The sequence below is a fragment of the Rasamsonia emersonii genome, assembly GCF_000968595.1.
Source record: "Rasamsonia emersonii CBS 393.64 chromosome Unknown ctg1118621760472, whole genome shotgun sequence".
In the NCBI taxonomy this organism is placed as follows: domain Eukaryota; kingdom Fungi; phylum Ascomycota; class Eurotiomycetes; order Eurotiales; family Trichocomaceae; genus Rasamsonia; species Rasamsonia emersonii.
The window spans coordinates 25,326-45,710 of NW_013562978.1; the positions used below are offsets into that span (position 1 = coordinate 25,326).

Below are 20,385 nucleotides of genomic sequence, written 5' to 3' on the forward strand. Positions count from 1 at the left end.
ATTCGTAAAACATACATGCAGGCGGAAGGCGTAGCACATTGAATCCTTCTTTCTACAAACACAGACAACATAAAAGTCTATAGTCTTAAGTCTATCATCGTCATCATCAGTGAGATGGGAAGGAACACAAACATAAACAAAAGTTACTGGGGTGTGCGCTCTCATTCAGAACGGAGGACAGACATGGTTGAAGACAGATCGAAGGTGATGTGACGAGATGCAGACATAAAACGGGACGATCAACGCCCTCAGAAAATAACAGGAGAAGCAGCATCTTCCTGGCTCTATGCCGGCGGCGACGGGAAATGGGATATCTCGGGAAAGATAGAAGAGGTCACAACAACAAAGAAATAGATGAGAGAGAATCTAGAACTGGAGGAAATCAACACTGCAAGATGAGGTCAAAAGGTGCGGACAAAGGTTCGTCGATGACAGAGGTATGATAGATAGGACGTTGTTGAGAAAGAAAAGAGCATGGAGATGTCGTGCGACAGCACAACGAGGGCATCACTCCAGCACAGCAGACTCGTCTCCATTGGTGGCGGCATCTCCCACCGTGCGCTCCTTGACCTCTTTGGCAAACTCGCGCTGCATAGCCCACTTGACCGCTTCCAAGACGTTGTCACAGATTTTCTTGGGCGGGTAACGAGGGATCGTGCCCTCCTGGAAGACACCCGTCTTCACGAGTATCGAAAACCAATTAGCGTTGCCACTGCTCTCAGACTCATTGAATTCGTTGGTGCCGCGAATATCGGACTCTGGCGTATCGCCAACAAAGTACACGGTATCCGGGGCCCGGTCGATGCCGTAGTTGTCTTTGCGCCACTGACGGAGCAGTCGAGTCGCAAACTGGAATGTCCCCAGCTGGGGCTTGCCGAAGGCAATCGTCGTCAGCTCCTTACCCGTGACGGCCTTGAAGAGCGCCTCGAGCGAGGCTCGAAGCGCGCCCATTCCGATCCGGCTGTGCTGGTGCGATGTAGACCAGACGATGTCGTTGTGCGAGAAGTAGACGGGAGGGCCCTCGTCGAAAGTCTCTGAGCGGGTGCCGATCCGCCCATTCTTGGACATGAGAACGTCGAGGATGATTTGCTGGTCACCCGCCCAGTCCCGGCTGTCAGCGAAGACGAAGACAGCCTCGATATTGATCTTGCTGAAGTCCCGATCGCGCGAGTTGCGATACTCCTCCTCCGTCAGCTTGCGGAAAGGAGTGGTGTCCTTATTCGCCTTGATGATGTCTCCCGGCGTGACGACATCCTTGAAGCCGTAGCTTTCCGCGACGATGCGGCACTTCTCACCCTCGCCACCGACGACGAGGACGGTGTTGTATTTCTCGGCCATTTCTCGCATGGGCGTGTGTCCGCAGATGAACTGTCCCGGGGAGACTTCCAGCTCCAGTTGACGGCTGAGGTCGAGACAGCGCTCCTCTTCCGTCTTTCCACCGCCATTGGTGACGAAAATATATGGTCTAAAAAAAAAAAACAACAGGTTAGTACAGGTCCCAGTTCGTTGCCAAACCCACATCCACCAATCCACGGTTCCTTACACTTTGATTCCGAACTGGTTGTCGCCGTTCAGCACCTTCATGGCTTCGATCGCCTCGGGGATGGCTTGGCCCCCACGAATGAGGACGCCATCGATATCAAACGCGAAGGCATACTTATCCGTGACGGTGGTGGTGGTCCTGCCGCTGACAGGTCTGATGACCGGTGAACCAGTCCGAGGGCTCGCCTCTTCAGATGAGGGCGACTCATCAAGATGGACTTTGGCCATTTCAAGGGACTGGGCCGTCTCGAAGGCATGGCTGGCGGCCATCAGATGCTTGGGAGGAACGACAACCGTCGGACCGCTGTAGAGATCCGCCCGGGAGGCGTCCATACTCGAGAGCCGGCGAGTCCGTTGTTGGGACTCGTCACCGGCGACGAGGTTGTCTGTCGTAGCCATGGTATTGAGGATCAGAATTAAAAAAGGTCAGTTTCTGTATCGTAAGTAAGAGGAGCAAAATCCCACAAAAGGACGACCAAGCAAGCGCCCGATGGTCAGTCCTGGGAGAATGGAAAGAATCCACTCTTTCCGATATGAATTCTCAAATTCTTCACACTGTGGGCTTGGGGAAGATCGAACCAGCGTCTTCAACGGGTGGGGGGGGGGGGGGGGGGAAGGACAGGGCACTCGTTATATATCTTTGCCAACAGCCCCAGGAACACCGCTGGATCCATGGACCAGCCGTTCCCATCCGGGCGTTTGTTATCTGGGCGAAGCGTTGCAGACCGATTGACATCCATCTCAGACGCGGCGTCCTGCCAGGACCCAGATTGCCAATAATGAGATAGATCCTCAACTGAAATCCACCGTCCGCTTCAGGCTCCACCTCGTGGGTCGTAGTGCTCCTCTTGTTGCGTGGAGAGTGGATCTTCCAAAAGTGATAGCGTCAATGAACCCAGCACAACGTCCACCCAATGCGTCTCCTGCGGCGGACCGTCTCTGCGACCGCCGCTGGTCTTGCAGATTCGCAATCCGACATCAATATCATAGCGGGACAAGGGGGGTTCAGCGGTAAAAGCTGCCACAGATAGAGAAAGAAAAAAAGAAGAAGAAGAAAAGAGTGGATCATCGGGTGGAGGAAGCTTTGCAAATGAGTACCAACGAGACGTCTAGGCCTGCGCAGCATGGGCGGCGGGATCGGGCGATACTTGGTAGCGGGTGGGCTTAACCATGACAGCGGCTGGAGTTCGGTGAGCATTCTCAAGCTAGCGTGCTCCATACATATAAGAATAAGCTCGCAACACGCAAAATTCTGCGCGGAGGGAAAATGATTTCCGGTGAGGCTGACAAAAGTTAAAACGTGAAAGTCGACGCTGCAGTGACGGTCCAAGCGGTTCCTGAGCCGGGCGCTATCAGAACGTCCCAGCCTGGTTCCCGATAAGGCTGGGAATCATCGCCTATCGTAGCGCATCGTGATCGACGCTCGGCCAGCCTTGTTGCCTTTGAACTCACGGACGGCTGCAGGCGTCTGTTCGTGTCTCGTCATTGCGCCACTGGAGCAGCTAATTTGCAGGGCCCGTGAGCTGCACGTCAATGGAGGCCCAAGAAAGTCTGCTTGGATTCTCGAGACGGCGTCCCCATGTGGCGTTGCTCACGGGGAGCTGATCGCCAGGCTTGAAAGGGGCAGCCGGCGTGGTTGGTGCCTTCCCTCGTCGGAGTCCCTTACGGAGTACTTGCCTCTGCCGGCAAGGGGGCCTTGACGTCATCTCCGGTGGTTTTCGGGCAGGAGCCTGGGGCATTCAGGTGTCTTCCCCGGCTGAGATCGCTGCTGAGAGCGATCATGGCGCCTCCGCATTTCCCTTGCTGTTACCAGACGCGCCAGTGTCGTCCTCCAAGCCTCAAACAGGAAACTGTCATTCGTCAGTTTGGAGGTACCCGTCCCAGCTCTCGACAGCCACACACCGCTGCACGAGCAGGCCGTACCTGTCAGCCACAGACCCTCCTGGCGCCCTAGTCTGTTTGGCAGTATCCACAGCGAGTCAGAGGTTGCCCAAGTAGGAACAGGACAGATTGATAAACTCGGCATCATTTTCTGTCTGCACTGCGCGATGAATTAGCAATAATTAATGAAACATTAGTCCAGATAACAATGCCAGCTAGGCAGAAAGCTACCTAGGTATGGTTCCGAGATTTTTAGTATAGGTACCGCCATGACGATCTTCTGTCGACCGCATAATAATCGATTGGCAAGAATAATGCACTCATCCACATCTGGCATGTGGTTGTCCACTGATTGACACCTCTTCCTGCCTGCAAAAGCCGGCTGCTTGCCTGATCCAGGGTGACAGTGGCATATTTTGATACCGCAAGTTGGAGAAAAAGAAGACCCCTGTTTCTGATTTTCGACTGATCTATATCACATGTCTCTCTATCCTGGACCCTTTACTGTCATGTCTGCCTACCAGGTCTCTTTTTCGTATCTCCGACCTAAAATTGCGGTATTTACAGACAGTGAGGGTTTTCTTGATTGGCTACACCGTGTGGTTATAGTTCTCCACAGTCGAGCTTCTGCGTCTGGCTAGTTGCATGCAAAGCTGACTCATAGCTACTCCTTAGAGCCAGTCATTATCTCCATGGATAACGAGGATGAAAGCAGTGATTCTGATAATATTCTGAATCCATGTCTACTTGGCCACGATAAAATCACGTGAATCATGAATTTTCATGAGTATGTTCCTCAGCACTGAGAAGAAATTTTTTTTTAAAAAAAAGGTGAGTTGTACTCCATCGAGCTCATATTTTGATCAACAATGACAAGCCAATGGAATAATAGAATAAGTGGCACAGGCCATGCAACATGCAGCACAAGTTACACAACACTAGCAGACACAATTCAAACCCTCCCATTTTGCATCCTGAACTTGGCTTCGAAAAGTCCTTGGCTGGTTGATGAATGTAGCTTGCTTATCGAACTAGCCAGCATCCATCATGATAGTATTATTGTATAGCAAGGAGTGCAACATCAGAGTAGACATGTGTTTAGTCTGTCAGAATGGCCACCTTTTAAATACAACCAGGAAAAAAGAACACATCAGCCCTACAGCCACAGGCCAGCCACTGACGTATGCTATTCTCTCCATGCAGACACAATTAAAGAAATTATGCAGTGAATAACAGTAAACAGTTGGTTCCTAAGGTATCTATTAATGAACTACATGTACTGTACAGTACATACATACTTATGTACTCCGGAGTAGTTGCTATTGTTCTACCGATCAATAGCAGTCAAATATCTCCTTCCTGCGTGGAGATAGGATAACCGAAAAAAAAACTCAACCACTATTTCCCCCATAACCTTTGCAAAATGTAATTCTAATGTGAAAACAGTATTATTCATTATTCTAGAAGAGGATTTTGTATGAAGAACGTTATTAGTCTTTCCCATCATTAGTTTTCCCCGGATATGATAAAGCATGTCATCTAGTTAGCTCGCTAACTGAAGAGGAAGCAGTCAATCAAACGCTTCCTGGAGTTGCATTGTAAGACAAAAAAAAAAAAGACACCACTCACCATTTTAATTAATTAATCAGACTTCCACATCCATTGTTGCCTTGTCTTGGCCAGGTAGAAAGTCTCGAGCAATTAGAAGTTGAAATTCTCAAGAAGCAAGATCTCTCTCAGAGTCTCAGTGGTGTCAGCCAAGATTAAGTGATCTCGGTTCGGGAGGTACCTACCGGCATGGCTTTCCTACCTAGGAAGGTACGGCTAGATCCATGGATGAATTTCTAGAAGCCTCACCCGGAGAAAACAAACCGTGGATACCTACGATATAAGACCTCAATGAATGAAGCACCCCCACAAGATCGAACTCCCCCGCATGCCTCCACAGCCAAACGGAGACCACTCCGCATCATCCGGACGTCCATGCAATGGTGCCTCAGGATCCGTCCTACAGACTATCCCCGTGTAGCTGAGGGACTGATGATGGATTGATGGAATTGGAATGGGGAGGGAGCGAGGGCTGAAAGCTTTTAATTTGAACGGAGGCATTTCGCTCATCTCCGGCGTGTGATGTAGGTATACTAGGTAATCGAGTAAGAGATACAATTCGATTGAGCTTGTGAGAAAACAAATCGAAATTGTGCTTTGTCTTTATATAGCTGACTATGATACAGCTGGTCAATAGATACATGGCTTATGTTAGTGACAGTACAGCAAGTACATGCATACGTATGGACATCGCATAGAACACATGCCTGAAAAGCGATGCGCGTCGTATCAATGCAATCAATCACGATAATATCTCGAGAATCTTGGATGATAGGTGACAAAAAAAGGACCAGTCTAGTATAATGAGAAATAAAGACAGACGGTCGTGTATATCCTGTGTAATAGGAAAGAAGGCATAGATGTGCACGAAGAAAAAGTATGCATGTATAGACAGGGGTATCGTAAGAAAAAAAAGGGGGGGAAATCGACTATGTGTAGGGGAAAAGAAAATGGACTGTGCATAATGCTGAAAACTTCCATCGGTCAAAACTCGGATCCAGTCGCCAGGACTAAATGCCTCGGAACAGTTTCTGTAACACAGCCTGCGTGTTACAGTCAATCCACGCTGAGAAAGAGGTCTGCACCTCTTCTCGACGGTGTGATATTGTGCTCTCGAGGTGACTCCGGTTGTCCTCGATTGGGAGGGGTCCTGGACATATCTGTGTTGACCCCTCGCTTTTGATGCCTTCCCTCATCGGTGTTAACGACTTCTTTGACGACCCTCCATTTCGGCCGTCTTCCCTCATAGTTGGCAGTGAGATCGCGCTGACTTCCATTTCTGAATTCGGTCTCCATCTTTTCTGCTATTGCATCCCCACGCCGTTTCGCCAGGAGACTGCTTGCAGGGCTACTAGAGCGCGATCGGGATGTCTCGCTCAAGAAAATAGGGATTTGGTTAATCCCTTGCTCTGATGGGCGGCCTCGAGAAGCTGCCGCAGTAGCCTCGTTGCCACCCCGCATCGGCGGATTCATCCTCTCATGGAGTTTCGCCGCTCTAGGGACCGGTATGACCTCCGCATCCCTACTGACAGAGGCGGAACGCGGCATTTTGGGATACTTTACCGGCGAATTTCCAGTCGGATACAGCAATGACAATCCAGTCACTTGAGTCGCGTCCAAAGGAGCCGAATTCTCTCTGACTGGACTCAGTGGCTTTGCGGGCGGAAGATTCCAGTCAGGCGTTCCATCGTCATCTTCGGTGTCAATGCTTTCAAAGCTGGTATCCGAACACTCGGAATTGCGACTATTCGAACGCCGATTCAAAGACGAGCGACGCCCTCCAAGACGAGACAGCCCTCGTCCGAAACTTCGTCGGTTTCTGTCATTCAGGGGCCAGTCTGTGTCGCCGCGCGATGGTCCATGATGACGACCTCCATTGGCGTCGGATGACTTGTTCTGCTGTACAGGCAACTGAACCATTTGGCCTCCTGGATGCGGTTTTTGATTTTGTGTCCTTTCAGCCGCATATATCAATGCACGAGGATCTGACGGAAGTCCTGGATACGGCCTGCCGTTACCTTTTCGCGGAAATTGTTGACCTGTCAGTTTATCTGCTCTTGTGGGCTGGTTCCGCGCTACTTCGAGCAGGGGACCGAAAATGCTTCTTCGTCGCCCACTATCTTCTTCGAAGGCTGTTCCTCCACTCGTTGGCCGTACGCCTTGACGACTTAGGCGCAGCGGCTCCGGATAGAGTGCATAATCGGGCTTATCAGGAAGTAGCTGGGACAGCGTGCGCTGCGATGACTGGCTTTCTGGAGAACCGCCACGCTCCGTTTCCGGGGTTATGGCGATTCCAATTGCTTCACCTGTTGGCGCGGGACCAGCGGCCTGTTTTGTGACAGTAATCAACGGACCGCCACGAGTCACCGGCTCTAATGGAAAATTGTGAAAAGTCGGCTTGACTGTGTTTTCGCCCGCGTTCTGTCCAGGATTTGGTGGCGGGTTCCGTGGAGTCGATGGAGCAAAATCAGGAGGCTCAGCCATGCTACCCCCTATCTCAAAAGTCTCACTCTTCCCGCGCCTTATTTTCCTTACACAGAAGTAAAAGAAGACACCTGCCAGAAATAGAGCCGAGATCCCGGTAGAAACAGATACTCCAACGACGGCCGGCGTGCTCAGGGAAGAGGCTGATTGCGTGGCTGATGGTGACGGGGAGGAATGGGCTGATTGAGAGGCACTGCTCTTTATTGAAGTAGTCCATGACGTTGATGGAGACGATTGGGAGGTGGTAACAGGGCGCGTACTGGACGGACTGGTAACGAGCGTAGTTTTGGAAGCTGAAGGCGTCGAATACGCTGTGTTCGAAGTTGACGTCTGCGTACTGCTTGCTGGGATGAACGTAGATGTCGTTTGCAGGATTGTCGCAGTAATCGTTGGATGTGTTTCGGGAAGGGCCCCAGATACGGAGTTGCAAATTTCATAGACGTTGGAACTCGACACAACGTCCAAGGAGCAGAACGATATAGTACAACTCAGAGTTGCTTCACCGAGAGTGAGGCCACTTGTGGTATTCGTCCGGCAAAGACAATCAATGTCTCCTAGACCACTGCATGAATTGGATGGGTATTCTGAGGTTACGAACTTCTCCACACAGGGCTGAGCGCAAGACGGTATGCCACGAATTGGAGATTGGCCATCCGAACTGCATACTGCAGTTGATATATTGGAAAGGCAGATAACGGCTGAAGTAAAGATGGCAGCGTTGATAAACCTGTGAATGTGGAGAGGACGCATAGTGTGATATCTCTACAAGAAACCATGGTCAACTATATCAGACTTGTTATCTTTCACTGACAGATGAGGTCTTCAAGTAGAGGAACATCATCGTGGACAAGGAGATGCCTTACCCTGTTTACCAGGAGACAAAAGGATAGATGACTATCCGAAGTGGCCTGGAAGTTTGCAACAAGTCATAGTAGTACAGTCTCGAATGGACAAATGGTCTTAATACAACAGCTTTTCAAAACCAAAATCATCGAGAACAGTAAAAAGAAAAACAACAAAAATTTCTAGGACATATAGAACAAAATAAAAGGAAAGGAAAGACATAAAAGCAAGTTTCAGGAGAAAAGCAGGTAGAAAATGAAACTGAAGTCGATGTGCTCGACTTCTCTCGAAACCAGCGCCATCGCCATATCCTATAATATAGCCCCCAGGACTGATACTTTATGCGCCAGGGGCTTTTAAACCGTGACAGAAAGCCACCTTCCCTGTAGGCGCCTGATGAAACTGGATGAACATCGTCCAGCGATGACATCCAAAGAGAGGCGTCTCTTCGTGCCTGGGAATGGCTGCAGATCGGTTGGTCCTGACGAAGAGGGAGAGTTTAGATACGCGCCGGGCCGGCGCTACGCCTGCCTCGAATCGAGAGCGCTGGCTGGTCGATGCCCAGCCACGGCGTCGAGTCAGGTGACCATGAAACTGAGGGAAGATTTCGATCAATGAGATCGCTTGATCTACTCTGCTTGGCTATTTGCACCGCCTCAGTCTGGATTCAGGAAACACCTTGGGATAGCAAAACTCGTAGTGGTGCTAGCGCATGTCTGATAATGGTTTTCTGGCTACCTACTCCACTCCGGAGCAGTAGCTTCAAGGCGCTAGAAAGACCCCTGCGCGCTAATACTTCCTAGCCAACAATGACGAAATCAAGTAGGAATTGCGAATTATGGACTTTGATTCCTTCCTTCAATTTTTAGCAAAGAGTGATAACTAATAAATTTCTATGAAAACGATACAAAGGCTAGTGTCTAGGTACAGAGATCGAGTAAAAACAGACTCAATGATCCCATCCCGTGGTTCTAGTCGCGACCACTAGCACAGCGTGAATGAGCCGAAATAAGCCCAATTAACGCAGAACGAAGCTGGTATCATCATACAAAATCGTCAAAACCGTCAACTAGCGTGCAGGAAACAAATCATAGCAATTGCAACCGGAATTGGGCGTTTCAATCCCCGATGCCAAGGGCAAGAGAACTTTATTAGAGCTGGGCTAACCGAACCCGGTTAACAACGGAACGTGCTGACAAAGGATGGCTGAGCAGTGAGAGGTCATTATCACCGACGCATCCGCGACACCCCGCAGGCTGGCGTAAGGAAGGACATGGTATTTTCGATAAGGGATGGCGTTTGCCCTGGAACAGGGTCGTTTGTTTGGGGCGTCTAGTACTTGAGGATGATGTACCTATCCGATCAGTCAGCATCAAGATCATGCTCCACAGGGAATAGATCGACGCCGGATCCGGGCGGAATTTTGGAGGGAGACGCACAGAGCGTGGATGATACCCGGAATGTAACCCAGGATGGTCAAGCAAATGTTAATGAGCAAGTCGGCACCACATCCCCGCTCCAGGAAGACACCCAATGGAGGGAGGATGAAAGCAAGGATGATCTTGCAGATGTCGCTGTGAGAATCGAGAAAAGGTCAGCATGCCTGGAACTAGAGCTGGCGACACAAGCGACCGCAACCTCGATACTGGGGCCGAGGAGAATGGGCTGGGATCGGGGCCCAGAGCCGAGTTTAGCTGGCTGGAGGGGGCTACTCACGAAGCGGTGAAAGGCATGGTGGAGGGCGACCGGAGAACAGTCTATATAGCAGGAGGAACGCAATCAAAATGAGCTAGAGTCGAAAGAGACAGCAGAGAGAGATCGCTTCTGGGAAGTGGGAGTGGTAGCAAGAGTATATGTAGAAAAGGAAGAGCTGGGAGCTGGCGGAGAGAGCATTGCTTAAGTAGCAGCTAGCGGGACACCTCCAGCTGGTCCTGTGCGGGAACCACTGGTTGTCAGACGTCATCGAGAACTGCCACAATCTGTGGCGCTTGACGACTCCCCTCGTGCTGATTGGCCATCTCCGACTTTTGTACCTACAGGCAGTCGCTGATCCTCGCGCTCGGCATCCTTCACCTGCCTTGCGTAAACAAGACGTCTGCGGACTGGGCAGGAAGACACTGTCCAGCCACTGCTGCAGGGCGTCGCCGTCGCTACCCGACTCATGGCAGTCGGATGGGCCATGACCACCTGATACTGTGCCTAAAATTAATCAGATTATCTTGCTGCCTTCGCACTACTATTTTGATATCCTCGACTGTTTCCCACGTAATCTGTACTCTTTGTCACAACACAGTTTACAATTATATCATTTTAGGAATAGAATCCTACATAGTACCATTGGCTCAGAATCCTGGCCTACGGAGTAATTGGAAACCATGACCAAACAATACCTCATTCAAGGCTATCCAGCTTAGAGTCTACCACTTTCAGCCAGTCCCGTTGCCAATACACCGCCACAGGAAACGTCCCGCAGTCTTGGCGGGAGATTATCTGAGGAGAGCACCAATCGATCTCGAAGATCTCTCCAGCACAGAAGATAGCAGCCACAGCCTTGTCTGGAGGCATTCATCCACCCTCTCATTGCCATTGGCGCCAATGCCCCCATGCCCCCAATTCTCGGTTGCTTAGGGAGGGGCACCATCCCGCCGGGATGGCTTCGACAGCTGGCCGCTGGATCGAAGACTATTTCCAGCAATAACCTCTTCTCGACGCGATGGTTCAGCACCTCTCGGCAGCGGAGAGACTTTCAGGCAGCAAACGATGTTGCTGATGCACCCAGGGCAATATCTTGGCTCAGTCAGACACCACATAGAGTGGTAGGTGTTATGCACCACCGTCATCGTATTTCTGGGCTAACCGTGCGAACGAACCATTAAGACGCCGTCAGATATTATCTCACGATATCCTCTTCTCTCGCGCCCTTCCAGCACAGAAATCACCGTCCCCGTTGTTCTTGCTACGCCGGCGTTCGCATCATGGATTGATCCTACGAACCCTCTGCTCGAGAAGTGGGCGAGTCCGCTATTCGAAACTCTCCACGGAAACCAGCATCAGAAACCCTCCTATGCCATTGCAGCTGTGATAGACAAAATTCCAGTCCCGCAGAACCGAAGTGGGTACACAGAAAAGATTATTCGTGACAAGGGATCGGCATTACTCGGTTCGGAGGGACTGTCGCTGTTGCTCGCTCGTGGCTCAGATGTGCGTGTCAATGCGGCAGAGTCCACACGAGTACGAGGCCCAGCTTCCCAAGAACCTGCATTCATCTTTTCGACTCGATCCCTCAACGCCTCCTTGAACGATGATGACAGTGGCCGTGCATCTTACGAAGTTGGCCTCCGACTTGCCAACACGGTTTTTGTTAATGGCAAGGACAGAACATTATTGGGGATGCGCTGGGATTATGATCCTGCATCTGAAAGGTACAGTCTTAGCCAATGCTATGACCTGGCCATATGTGATGTCACGTCTTCGGCGGCTATGGCGCGCAGCTCCTTGAACATTCCGCTCCATCCCGTTACTCAACGCAGGAAGGTTGTATCTAGCATGGGGAACATCCTTAGCCAGCTATCGAAATCACTTGATGGGGACGTGAATGTTGCAATGCCAGCCTCGTCTGAACTTGAAAAAGAATTGCCCAGATATGTCAAAGAGCACGGCATCACAGATCAGAGGATATCAGCCTGGGCGCTTGTTGAGCCGTCCGAAACATCCTCCCGAATCGAGAGCACCACTGAAGGTCGCCTTGAGAGATTAATTCAAGACGGCAGTAGAATCCACCGTGTGGTCAGTGGAGGCGGAGGATGGGGAAAGAGGCAAGGTTTGCTTTCCCTTGATCCGGAGGTCACTTTCCGAGGAAAGGCTGCCTCCAAGCATGGGATTGCCATAGATCAATTTTTCGAAGGCCCAAATGGAAGCGCCCCTTCGGAGGCGCTACCCGATCTCTCAGAGATTCTAAGCGCGAGCTTAGAGAAGGATATCGCTTCACTTCCTCAGCTCGCCAAACCCGGTGATTACATCCAGTTCTTCGTCTCCTCTGAGTTGCATTCTCGGAAGGACGAAGTTACGAAAGGACAGACTTCCGAGTCAGCTCTTTTGTGTAACTTCGTTGTTGCTGCGTCGTCTGAGGCGTCCCAAATGATCCCTGGCTCTATAGATCCTGAAACTGAAAGGAGCTCGTCGAAAGATTTGGTTTTCCTGACCAATTATTTCGGAGCGCTATCAGAGAAGGCCATCACATATTCACAAGCTGTCTCAAATGTCCAATCCACCGGTGATGGTCTCGAACACCGCACAAAGCTTTGCGTGCCCGGTTCTCGTGTAGAACTGGAGGTACGATGATAAAAAGCCTATGCAATAGATGAAGCTTTATCCATCTTGCTCTAAATATGCTACTGGGCTGTAAGATCCAGCCCGATCTTGTACTACCAAATGTGTACATTATGTATGTACTTATCAACTGTATCTTATACATGTATGTGTATGCTAGCATGGATTTTTAGAGCCACTATTGTATAAATACCTCTAATGCAACGACTCAAGGCCCTGCCAAAATCAAAAGGTAAATATTCTCTTTTGAGATATTCTCCTGGCTATCGGGTGGTCGCAGATCGTCCGGTGCCAAGAGAAATCACGTGGCGGGCAGGTGAGCTCCTCGACCTGCACGAAACCTCCAGCCAGCCAACCATCACAGCAACGCATCCTCCCTGCCGACTCAGCAACTTTCCATCTTCCCCATCACCGGCGTATCTTGAGAGCCCGCGCTGGGGATTCTTTTTCTTAATTTAACAGACTTCCGATTTTTGATACCTGACCTGCCGTCGGTCGTTCCTAACCCTTCACAATGTCTTCGGATCTCTGGTAAGGTGTCCTCGGAGCCAGCGCTGACGTTGCTCCATGGCGGCCAGCTAATGCCGCCCTCCACTCTTCATTTGCTTTATCTGAGTGTAATAAGATGCTAACTTCTTGTCTATTATAGCCCTGTCTATGCGGTGAGTTGTGTCGCGCTTGTCCTGTCGGTCCATTGAGGACCTAGCTCCCGAATCGACAGCAACAATGCCTTCTTCGATTTCCCACACCCAGGCTTCCACCGAATCCTGTCAAACGCATAGCTGATCGACTATCTTAATAGCCCTTCTTCGGTGCCCTGGGCTGCACCTCTGCAATTGTTTTCACCTGCTTCGGTGCTGCCTATGGAACCGCCAAGGCCGGTGTTGGTGTCTGTGGAATGGCCGTTCTGCGGCCTGACCTGATTGTCAAGAGTACGTTCATAGCCTGACCATTTCAGTGGCACTTATTGCGATAGTCAGGGTTTCGTTGCTGACTTGTGTCTAGACATCGTTCCTATTGTCATGGCCGGTATCATTGGTATCTACGGTCTGGTGGTGTCGGTCCTCATTGCAAATGACCTGACCCAGCGTCTGCCGCTGTACACTGGATTTATTCAACTCGGAGCTGGTCTCGCCGTCGGTCTTGCTGGTATGGCTGCTGGGTAAGTTAATCTGTCTATCGATGTTGGACATGAATTATGGGAGATTGACTGGATCTTAGTTTTGCCATTGGTATCGTTGGAGATGCTGGTGTCCGTGGAACAGCTCAACAGCCCCGACTCTACGTCGGTATGATCCTGATTCTTATTTTCGCTGAAGTTTTGGGTAAGTCGGCCTGATCCGGTCCTAGTGAGTGATCTGACTGACGATTTCTTTTTCTCATTCAGGTCTGTACGGTCTCATTGTCGCGCTTTTGATGAACTCTCGTTCCCGTGCATCGTGCGTTTCTGTTGAGTAAACAATCCTGCGTCACGCGCCGGAAAGGGGAAAGCCAAGAAAGAGATCGCAGGTTGGTTATAGCCGGTCAAGCCTCCTTTTCCATCAGCGAATGGAAATATAAAATTTGATGATGCGGGATTTGCGAACGCCTTATTCATCACACCTTGCTGCTTACCTTAATTTTAACTCCGAACCGACAAGATAATGTGCAGGAGTTAGCTGGCTTGTTTTGTTGAGCCAATGAATGTTACTTAACGAGTCGACATGACAGTTGAAGCATACCATCATATTTCATCATATATTACCATATCTACTTTGTAGATGGACGGAGACAGTGTGAGAGCAATTTCATTGAGAGAAGATGTAGAGAAGCTAGCTAGCTCTGCTGTTTGTTATGTGCTAAGACAGGATCTGCAATTAATTGAGGTTGTTTTGTTTTGGTCTTGGTCTTGGTCTTTTGGTCCATGCCACCAAAAAAAGATAATACTGGACCAGGTTTTTTTGTTTCCCTAATAAATGTACAGCGTACTCGTTAGCACCATAGGTAGTAGTAGTAGTAGTAATCTTGTCTATTACACCATTTACTCCGGAGTATCTATCCACCTATATGCAGGCTGTACTGAAGTATGGTCCTGTGCTGTCCTCCTGCAATAATAATACCTCACTGCAGTTTCTTCCCACTGACCCACTCAGTGAGTCAGTCAGTGAGTCAATCAATCAATCAATCAATCAATCAATCAATCAATCAACTATTGTGGAATGAATCAATGGAGTTTATTTAGTTTGGGAAATCCTACCAGGAATAAAAAATAAGTAAAGCAAAATAAAATAGATTTCAGATTCTAGATCTGGATAGATTAGATTGTAATGTACAGTACAGTACATACAATACATACATAGATTGATTAATCAGGTTCTTTCCTTCGTAGGGTGGCCAGTGACTGGTACTATAAATCCAACAGAAAAAAAATAGAGAAAGAGAGACAGAGTGAGATACAGCCAGCAAACAAACGCCAGAACGGGTATGAATGAATGAATGAGATTGTCTTGGAACAAGAATCAATAATAGTAATAAATAATAAATGCGTTTGTGAGAATTCCTTTCTGTCTGTTTCTTAGAAAATAACTATCTAGAGTGTGAGAGTGTGAGTGAGTACTCGTACCTACCACCTACCTACGGTACTACCTACTTACCTACTTACCTACCAACTACATGCTTTCTCGCGTGCATGCATATGCGCATGTTCTGCACATGATGGATGAAGATTTTGAAATGAAATGGAATCAGATGAAGAAAGATCTGATGAGTATGATGATGAGTACGATGGTGATGGGAAGGCGGGGGCCAAAAAAAAAGAGAATTTCAAAACCTTAAAAACCCAGATATATATATAATATAATAGATAAGATGATAAAGATAAGAAGCAAAGAAAGAAAAAAGAAAGAAGAAGAAAAAAGCGGAGAGACGATTTCTACGTAACTAGATAAAGTAAAAAGGAAAAAATCTTTATGCAAGCCGGTAAGAGACACTCAAACAAGAGAATATAATATGTAACGCCCAAAAAAACTACCCCGCCAGCTAAGCCAACCCGATCAGGCCTTGTCGAGCTTGCGTCTCAGATGCCTGGTCTTCCGCAACCACTTCTTGCGCTTGTGCTTCTTCATCTTCAGCCTCCGTTGCCGTCGGACGCTGATAGCGTGCATGGTCCTGTTGTGGCGTAGGCGCTCAATGTAGGTCGTGCGGGATCCCTGAGGTTCGTCCACAGTGGCGTCCGCGTCCACCGCCCCAGGAGCGTCCATGTCCTCGCGCCGGACTAACGGCGACATGTGCGCCTCGTATGTCTTGCGGCCATTTGAGTGCGTGGACTCGCGGATGGTGAGCACGGTCGAGTAGGTTTGCGACGAAGTCGGCTGGCTCTCGAGCTGCTCATTCGGCATCGCCTCCTCGGATGCGTTGGCCTCGTCCATCGGCTCCGGAGGAGGGGGAGGGTTGAACGGACGAAGGCGCCTCGCAAACTCTTCGATAGAGGCCTGCAGCTCTTCCGCAGGAAGGCTATCCAGATGGATAATAGCGGCTTCCGCATTACTGTCGGACGCTTGAGTCACCGCATGTCGCAGGTCATCCTGATCCGAACCGACATACTGTTGACTGTGGTGGATGGCATTTTCCATCAAGTTCACGGCCGACGACAAGGTGTATATCACATCTTCTCGCCCCTTCTTGGCCTGCTTTTTCGAATCGAAAATGGCGTTGAATGTTTCTGCGTTGGTCGGCGGCGGCACGGAATTAGTCACTGAGATAGGACGGTGGATAGAAAAGAATGAAGCGACATGCACGTCTGTAGCCATGGATTAGTGAGAACAAATCCTCCTCTTTTTTTTTCTAAAGAAACAAAGTATAAAAGGGCTAACCATGTGGTTGTAGGTGTTGCGTAGAGGGAACACTAGGAAGATTCAAGAACGCAGTGTGCTGACTCGACTTTGCGGATCTCCGCTTTGAGGCACGCTTTTCCCCGGCCGGATTCACCTTCGCGGGATTCTGGGAGGATGCGTCGATTGGTCTCGATCCATCGTTCGGAGGCACTGGGGGTTTCGACGACGAGTATCGCCGCTGGTGTGCTGTCCGGGTTGCAGGAACTAGCAAGCCGTTTGACGAAGCGCCGACACTGGAGGGAGTGACGCTGGGCAACGACACGGCGGACGCGCGTACGACGCGGCGGATGGATGATGAGAGCATCGTGATGCCTGCAGGCTCTAAAAAAGAGCTGGGCAGACGAACTGGTTGTAGCAGAGCAAGTGAAGGGTAGTTGAAAGATCGACAAAGGCGAAGCGGAGAGGATGTGACCAAAGTCATCATCCGTGATCAGGTGCCAAGATCATGCGGGCTCTCCCTTACATAAGCGCCAAGCCTGTCCACTTACGGTAACCGTACTGAACTCTCATTCTAACGGCTTTTCTTTTACAACTGCCTACTTTGGGAAATGATTTAACCTTTGTCGAGTCTTATCCACCTGTCCGTTTCACGGAAAGCTTGATATTATACAAGACGGACATGGATCACATAGCGATAACGATTCGAGGACTCCTCGCAGCCCGAACACGAATACCGAAGTGAAATCCTAAGATGAATCCAAAATGTATTAACGCCTTTGTGACACTGGTATGAGACGGACAGATATTCTCAGTCACGCATCCCTGCAGGAAGAGTGGACGGAAAAAGACATTCACTCCCACAAAAAGGATCCATTGCATTTTCTGGAAATCGGGAAAGCCACCCATGAATACCCGACAAACTACAGTGGCAATCAGCCACAGCAGAGATATATAGCAACGGACAGATAGTCATGACAGATGCCACAAAAGGAAAGGAAACCAGAGAAGACAAGTGATGGTAGATATACAATCCAAGGAAATAGAAATGCATCGCATCCTCGTGCGAGACAGAGAAAAAAAAGGAAAAAAAAACGTGCTTCCCAAGCAAGCACCTGGAACGTCTGGTCGTGATGAGGTATCTTTCAAACCACAAAACAAAAACATAAGAAGCTCAATGAGACTCGGTCCGCGAGTCACGTAAAGAAAAATCTGGGAAATATGTGGCAGACGAGCAGAGATCCACAAGAAGAATGAAACAGTCACCAGGCTCGATTAAGGAGCGGATATCACCACCTCATACACCTCATCATAAGATGAGCGTATGGAGGTTCTTCTGGATAATCATATCTTGGACTGAGTCCATGGTTGCTTTCAGCAAAGTCGTGTCCGTAGCATTCGTGTAATGAATGTAGATTTCACGGTCGGGCATCCGGTTGATGCCACGGAAGCGATCGGCGAAATATTTGGCGGCCGCTTCCCAATCCGTACTGGGACCAGTGTAGTCCGGGAAGTGCTTGGAGATCGGCGACAAAGCCAGTTTCCCCTTAAAAAGGTCCATCTTATTGAGGAACAGGATGATTGGCTTCTTCTTGAACCATTCGCCGTTTGCCAACGACTCGAAGAGCATCATGGCTTCGTGCATTTGGTTCTGGTACCCAAATCGTCAGCGCATGTGGGCAAAGAGAAACACAACCATTCAAGCTTGTCACTCACCGCATTCTGGTCCTCTAGCAAGCTCTGATCGTATCCAGACAACGCCACCATGAAAAGAAGGCACTGAACACCTTCAAAACAATGAATCCATTTCTTGCGCTCGGACCGTTGACCACCGACGTCCATCATTCGGAAATTGAGCTGGCCCAATTCGAAAAGAGTCTCCGTGATACCTGTCGTTCGAAGACGAGCATGTAGCATGTCTTGATTGTCGGGCAGCCAGCCAGGGGTGAATAAGCGGTCAAGAGAGCCGAAGAAACTGGAGAGCTGTCAATTTCATGAATAGTTAAACAAAAACCGTTGTACACTTACTATTGCAAATTATCATGGAGAGCAAACTCGTGACCTCGCGCCACAGCTTGCTGCACTCCTTTATCTTCCCATAGCTCCTTCATAGCGTCTCGGATTCTTAAATCGGAAAACGCTTCTTCGGTATCAACGTCAGGCTCTGTATTCGAGATCAACTCCGCTAAGGGCTGCACGTCATTCCCAGTCAGTGGCATGTTTTGAAGGCAATTTTTCTTGGCCACCTCGGAGAATAACCCATACCTTGCTCTTTTCGAACTCAAACGCTATTTCTTGTGATTCCATGATTTCCAGCAAAACCTTGAAGGCGACAACAAGATTGGAATAGATAACCGCTCGAGTCTGGCGACGCTCATCCTCCGGAAATCCACCCGAGTGGATGATGCGCATTTGCTTGATGATCGTCGACTTCCCCGATTCTCCAGCACCTGGATCGATCGGTTAGCAGTCGGCCGCCGACGACAATGATGCTATCTTCTCGGCCCGGAAATTAGAACCGCATACCGAGCAGAAGAATCTTGACCGTCCGGTCAAGCACCTTTTTATCGGAGCGGATTTGCCGTTCAATGCTGGCATTGATCTTGGCGGCCTCCTTATCCTCGGGGTCGACTTTTGAGCTCATGCAACCCATGGTGTCGGTGTCGAACAGTAACCTTTCTGTGCCTCCAAGATCAGCAACCTGCAAGGAAAATAAAACGTGTAGATGATCAATTGACCAGCACTTGGGTCTCTGCAGCTTAGTTCTAAGTCGAGCAGACTCATTGCTATTTCTGGACGAAAATCCAAAAAGCCGCCAACTTAAAGAACTAAATCTCTCTCCCACATGTGTGCCATGCCGTCATGTCACGACCGTGTGAATGTGCTTTAACCTCCTCAACAATTGAAATGAATGCAGTCACTAACCTCAGTAAAGGGAGCAGATCAAAAAATGTTGAACGTAGCAGTGTTGATCTGCCAACACGCAGTGTTAGCTAAGCTTGCGGAAACGGAGGACCAGTCCAGAAGATGCCAAAGGAGAACCAACCGCAGATTGTCAATGCCGGCGCCTGGGTCCTACTACCAGCTGGATTGAGAATGTGACGGAATAACGCGAAGGGCTGCAGCAAGCCGAGACGACTGGCAGAGGATATATGTCGCGCCCAGATTACCCGATAAACCCCAACTGAGCTCAAGTCAGTGCAATTGAGCTTTATTTTTTTTTTTTCGGGCAGCCAGCGTTGCCGTCAGGAGGTGATGTAGGGACGAACCGAATCGCGGGTAGAACCGATGAGAAGCTCCGGAACGCAGATCAAATGAGCAGAAGGAAATCCCAGGGGCGAGGATTCCCAGCTGCTCCTGGAAGCGCAGGACTGGCGGTAGAGACGAGGGCAGCTCGCAGACTGCAGAGCAGAGGACCGCGAGGTGAAGAAGATCGATTGAGTTCACAGGCCGGAGAGAAGGGAAGATAAAGTTAATTGAGGTTGTAAAGCCAGCTCCCCTCTCTGGCTAGACCACCTGCCGATCGCTTCGGGAATCTCAGAAGAAGCTTCGAGGGCGGGAAGGAGGGCGACGACGGCGACGCAGGCGATGGGAAAAATCAGATCGATGGAGCCCGCAGCGCAGACGATGAAAACAGGACTCCTGTCGCGAGGACGGAAGCCAGCAGTGGAGAGCACCAGAAGACTCGGGCCCGAATTGGACTGAGGCGCGGACTCCACCAGCACAGCACAGCGAACTCAGCAGGCGGAAAGGGGGAAGGCAGGCATGCCGGGTAGGCGCTCCTCGCCAGGTGAGCTGCCACTCTGTACGACTCTTTGTCCGACCGTCGAGAGGGATGGCGCCGGCCTGCACGGGGCTGGTCCACGCGTGGAAAGTGGAAACCTGAGCC

The 20,385-nt window shown here is 49.8% G+C and overlaps 5 protein-coding genes across 5 annotated transcripts; 1 reads left to right on the plus strand and 4 right to left on the minus strand.

Annotated features, from left to right (window-relative positions):
* Positions 1-507: 507 nt before the first annotated feature.
* Positions 508-1,941, minus strand: T310_6892 (Phosphatidyl synthase; the record flags this gene model as incomplete). The annotated part of the gene is made up of 2 exons (XM_013470315.1): positions 508-1,465; positions 1,544-1,941. 2 exons carry the CDS (start codon positions 1,939-1,941, stop codon positions 508-510), a joined length of 1,356 nt encoding a protein of 451 aa, XP_013325769.1.
* Positions 1,942-6,087: 4,146 nt separating this feature from the next.
* Positions 6,088-8,265, minus strand: T310_6893 (uncharacterized protein; the record flags this gene model as incomplete). Its single annotated transcript, XM_013470316.1, has 1 exon — positions 6,088-8,265. The coding sequence occupies one exon, from the start codon at positions 8,263-8,265 to the stop codon at positions 6,088-6,090; it is 2,178 nt and encodes a 725-aa protein (XP_013325770.1).
* Positions 8,266-10,961: 2,696 nt separating this feature from the next.
* Positions 10,962-14,145, plus strand: T310_6894 (V-type ATPase, C subunit family protein; the record flags this gene model as incomplete). The annotated part of the gene is made up of 9 exons (XM_013470317.1): positions 10,962-11,174; positions 11,236-12,690; positions 12,861-12,919; positions 12,968-13,003; positions 13,337-13,349; positions 13,490-13,619; positions 13,693-13,849; positions 13,909-14,012; positions 14,075-14,145. The coding sequence occupies 9 exons, from the start codon at positions 10,962-10,964 to the stop codon at positions 14,143-14,145; spliced, it is 2,238 nt and encodes a 745-aa protein (XP_013325771.1).
* A 1,574-nt stretch (positions 14,146-15,719) lies between these two features.
* Positions 15,720-16,863, minus strand: T310_6895 (uncharacterized protein; the record flags this gene model as incomplete). Its single annotated transcript, XM_013470318.1, has 2 exons — positions 15,720-16,465; positions 16,539-16,863. The coding sequence occupies 2 exons, from the start codon at positions 16,861-16,863 to the stop codon at positions 15,720-15,722; spliced, it is 1,071 nt and encodes a 356-aa protein (XP_013325772.1).
* Positions 16,864-17,805: 942 nt separating this feature from the next.
* Positions 17,806-19,149, minus strand: T310_6896 (G protein complex alpha subunit GanA; the record flags this gene model as incomplete). The annotated part of the gene is made up of 5 exons (XM_013470319.1): positions 17,806-18,147; positions 18,213-18,471; positions 18,525-18,688; positions 18,762-18,946; positions 19,023-19,149. The coding sequence occupies 5 exons, from the start codon at positions 19,147-19,149 to the stop codon at positions 17,806-17,808; spliced, it is 1,077 nt and encodes a 358-aa protein (XP_013325773.1).
* Between the last annotated feature and the right edge of the window lie 1,236 nt (positions 19,150-20,385).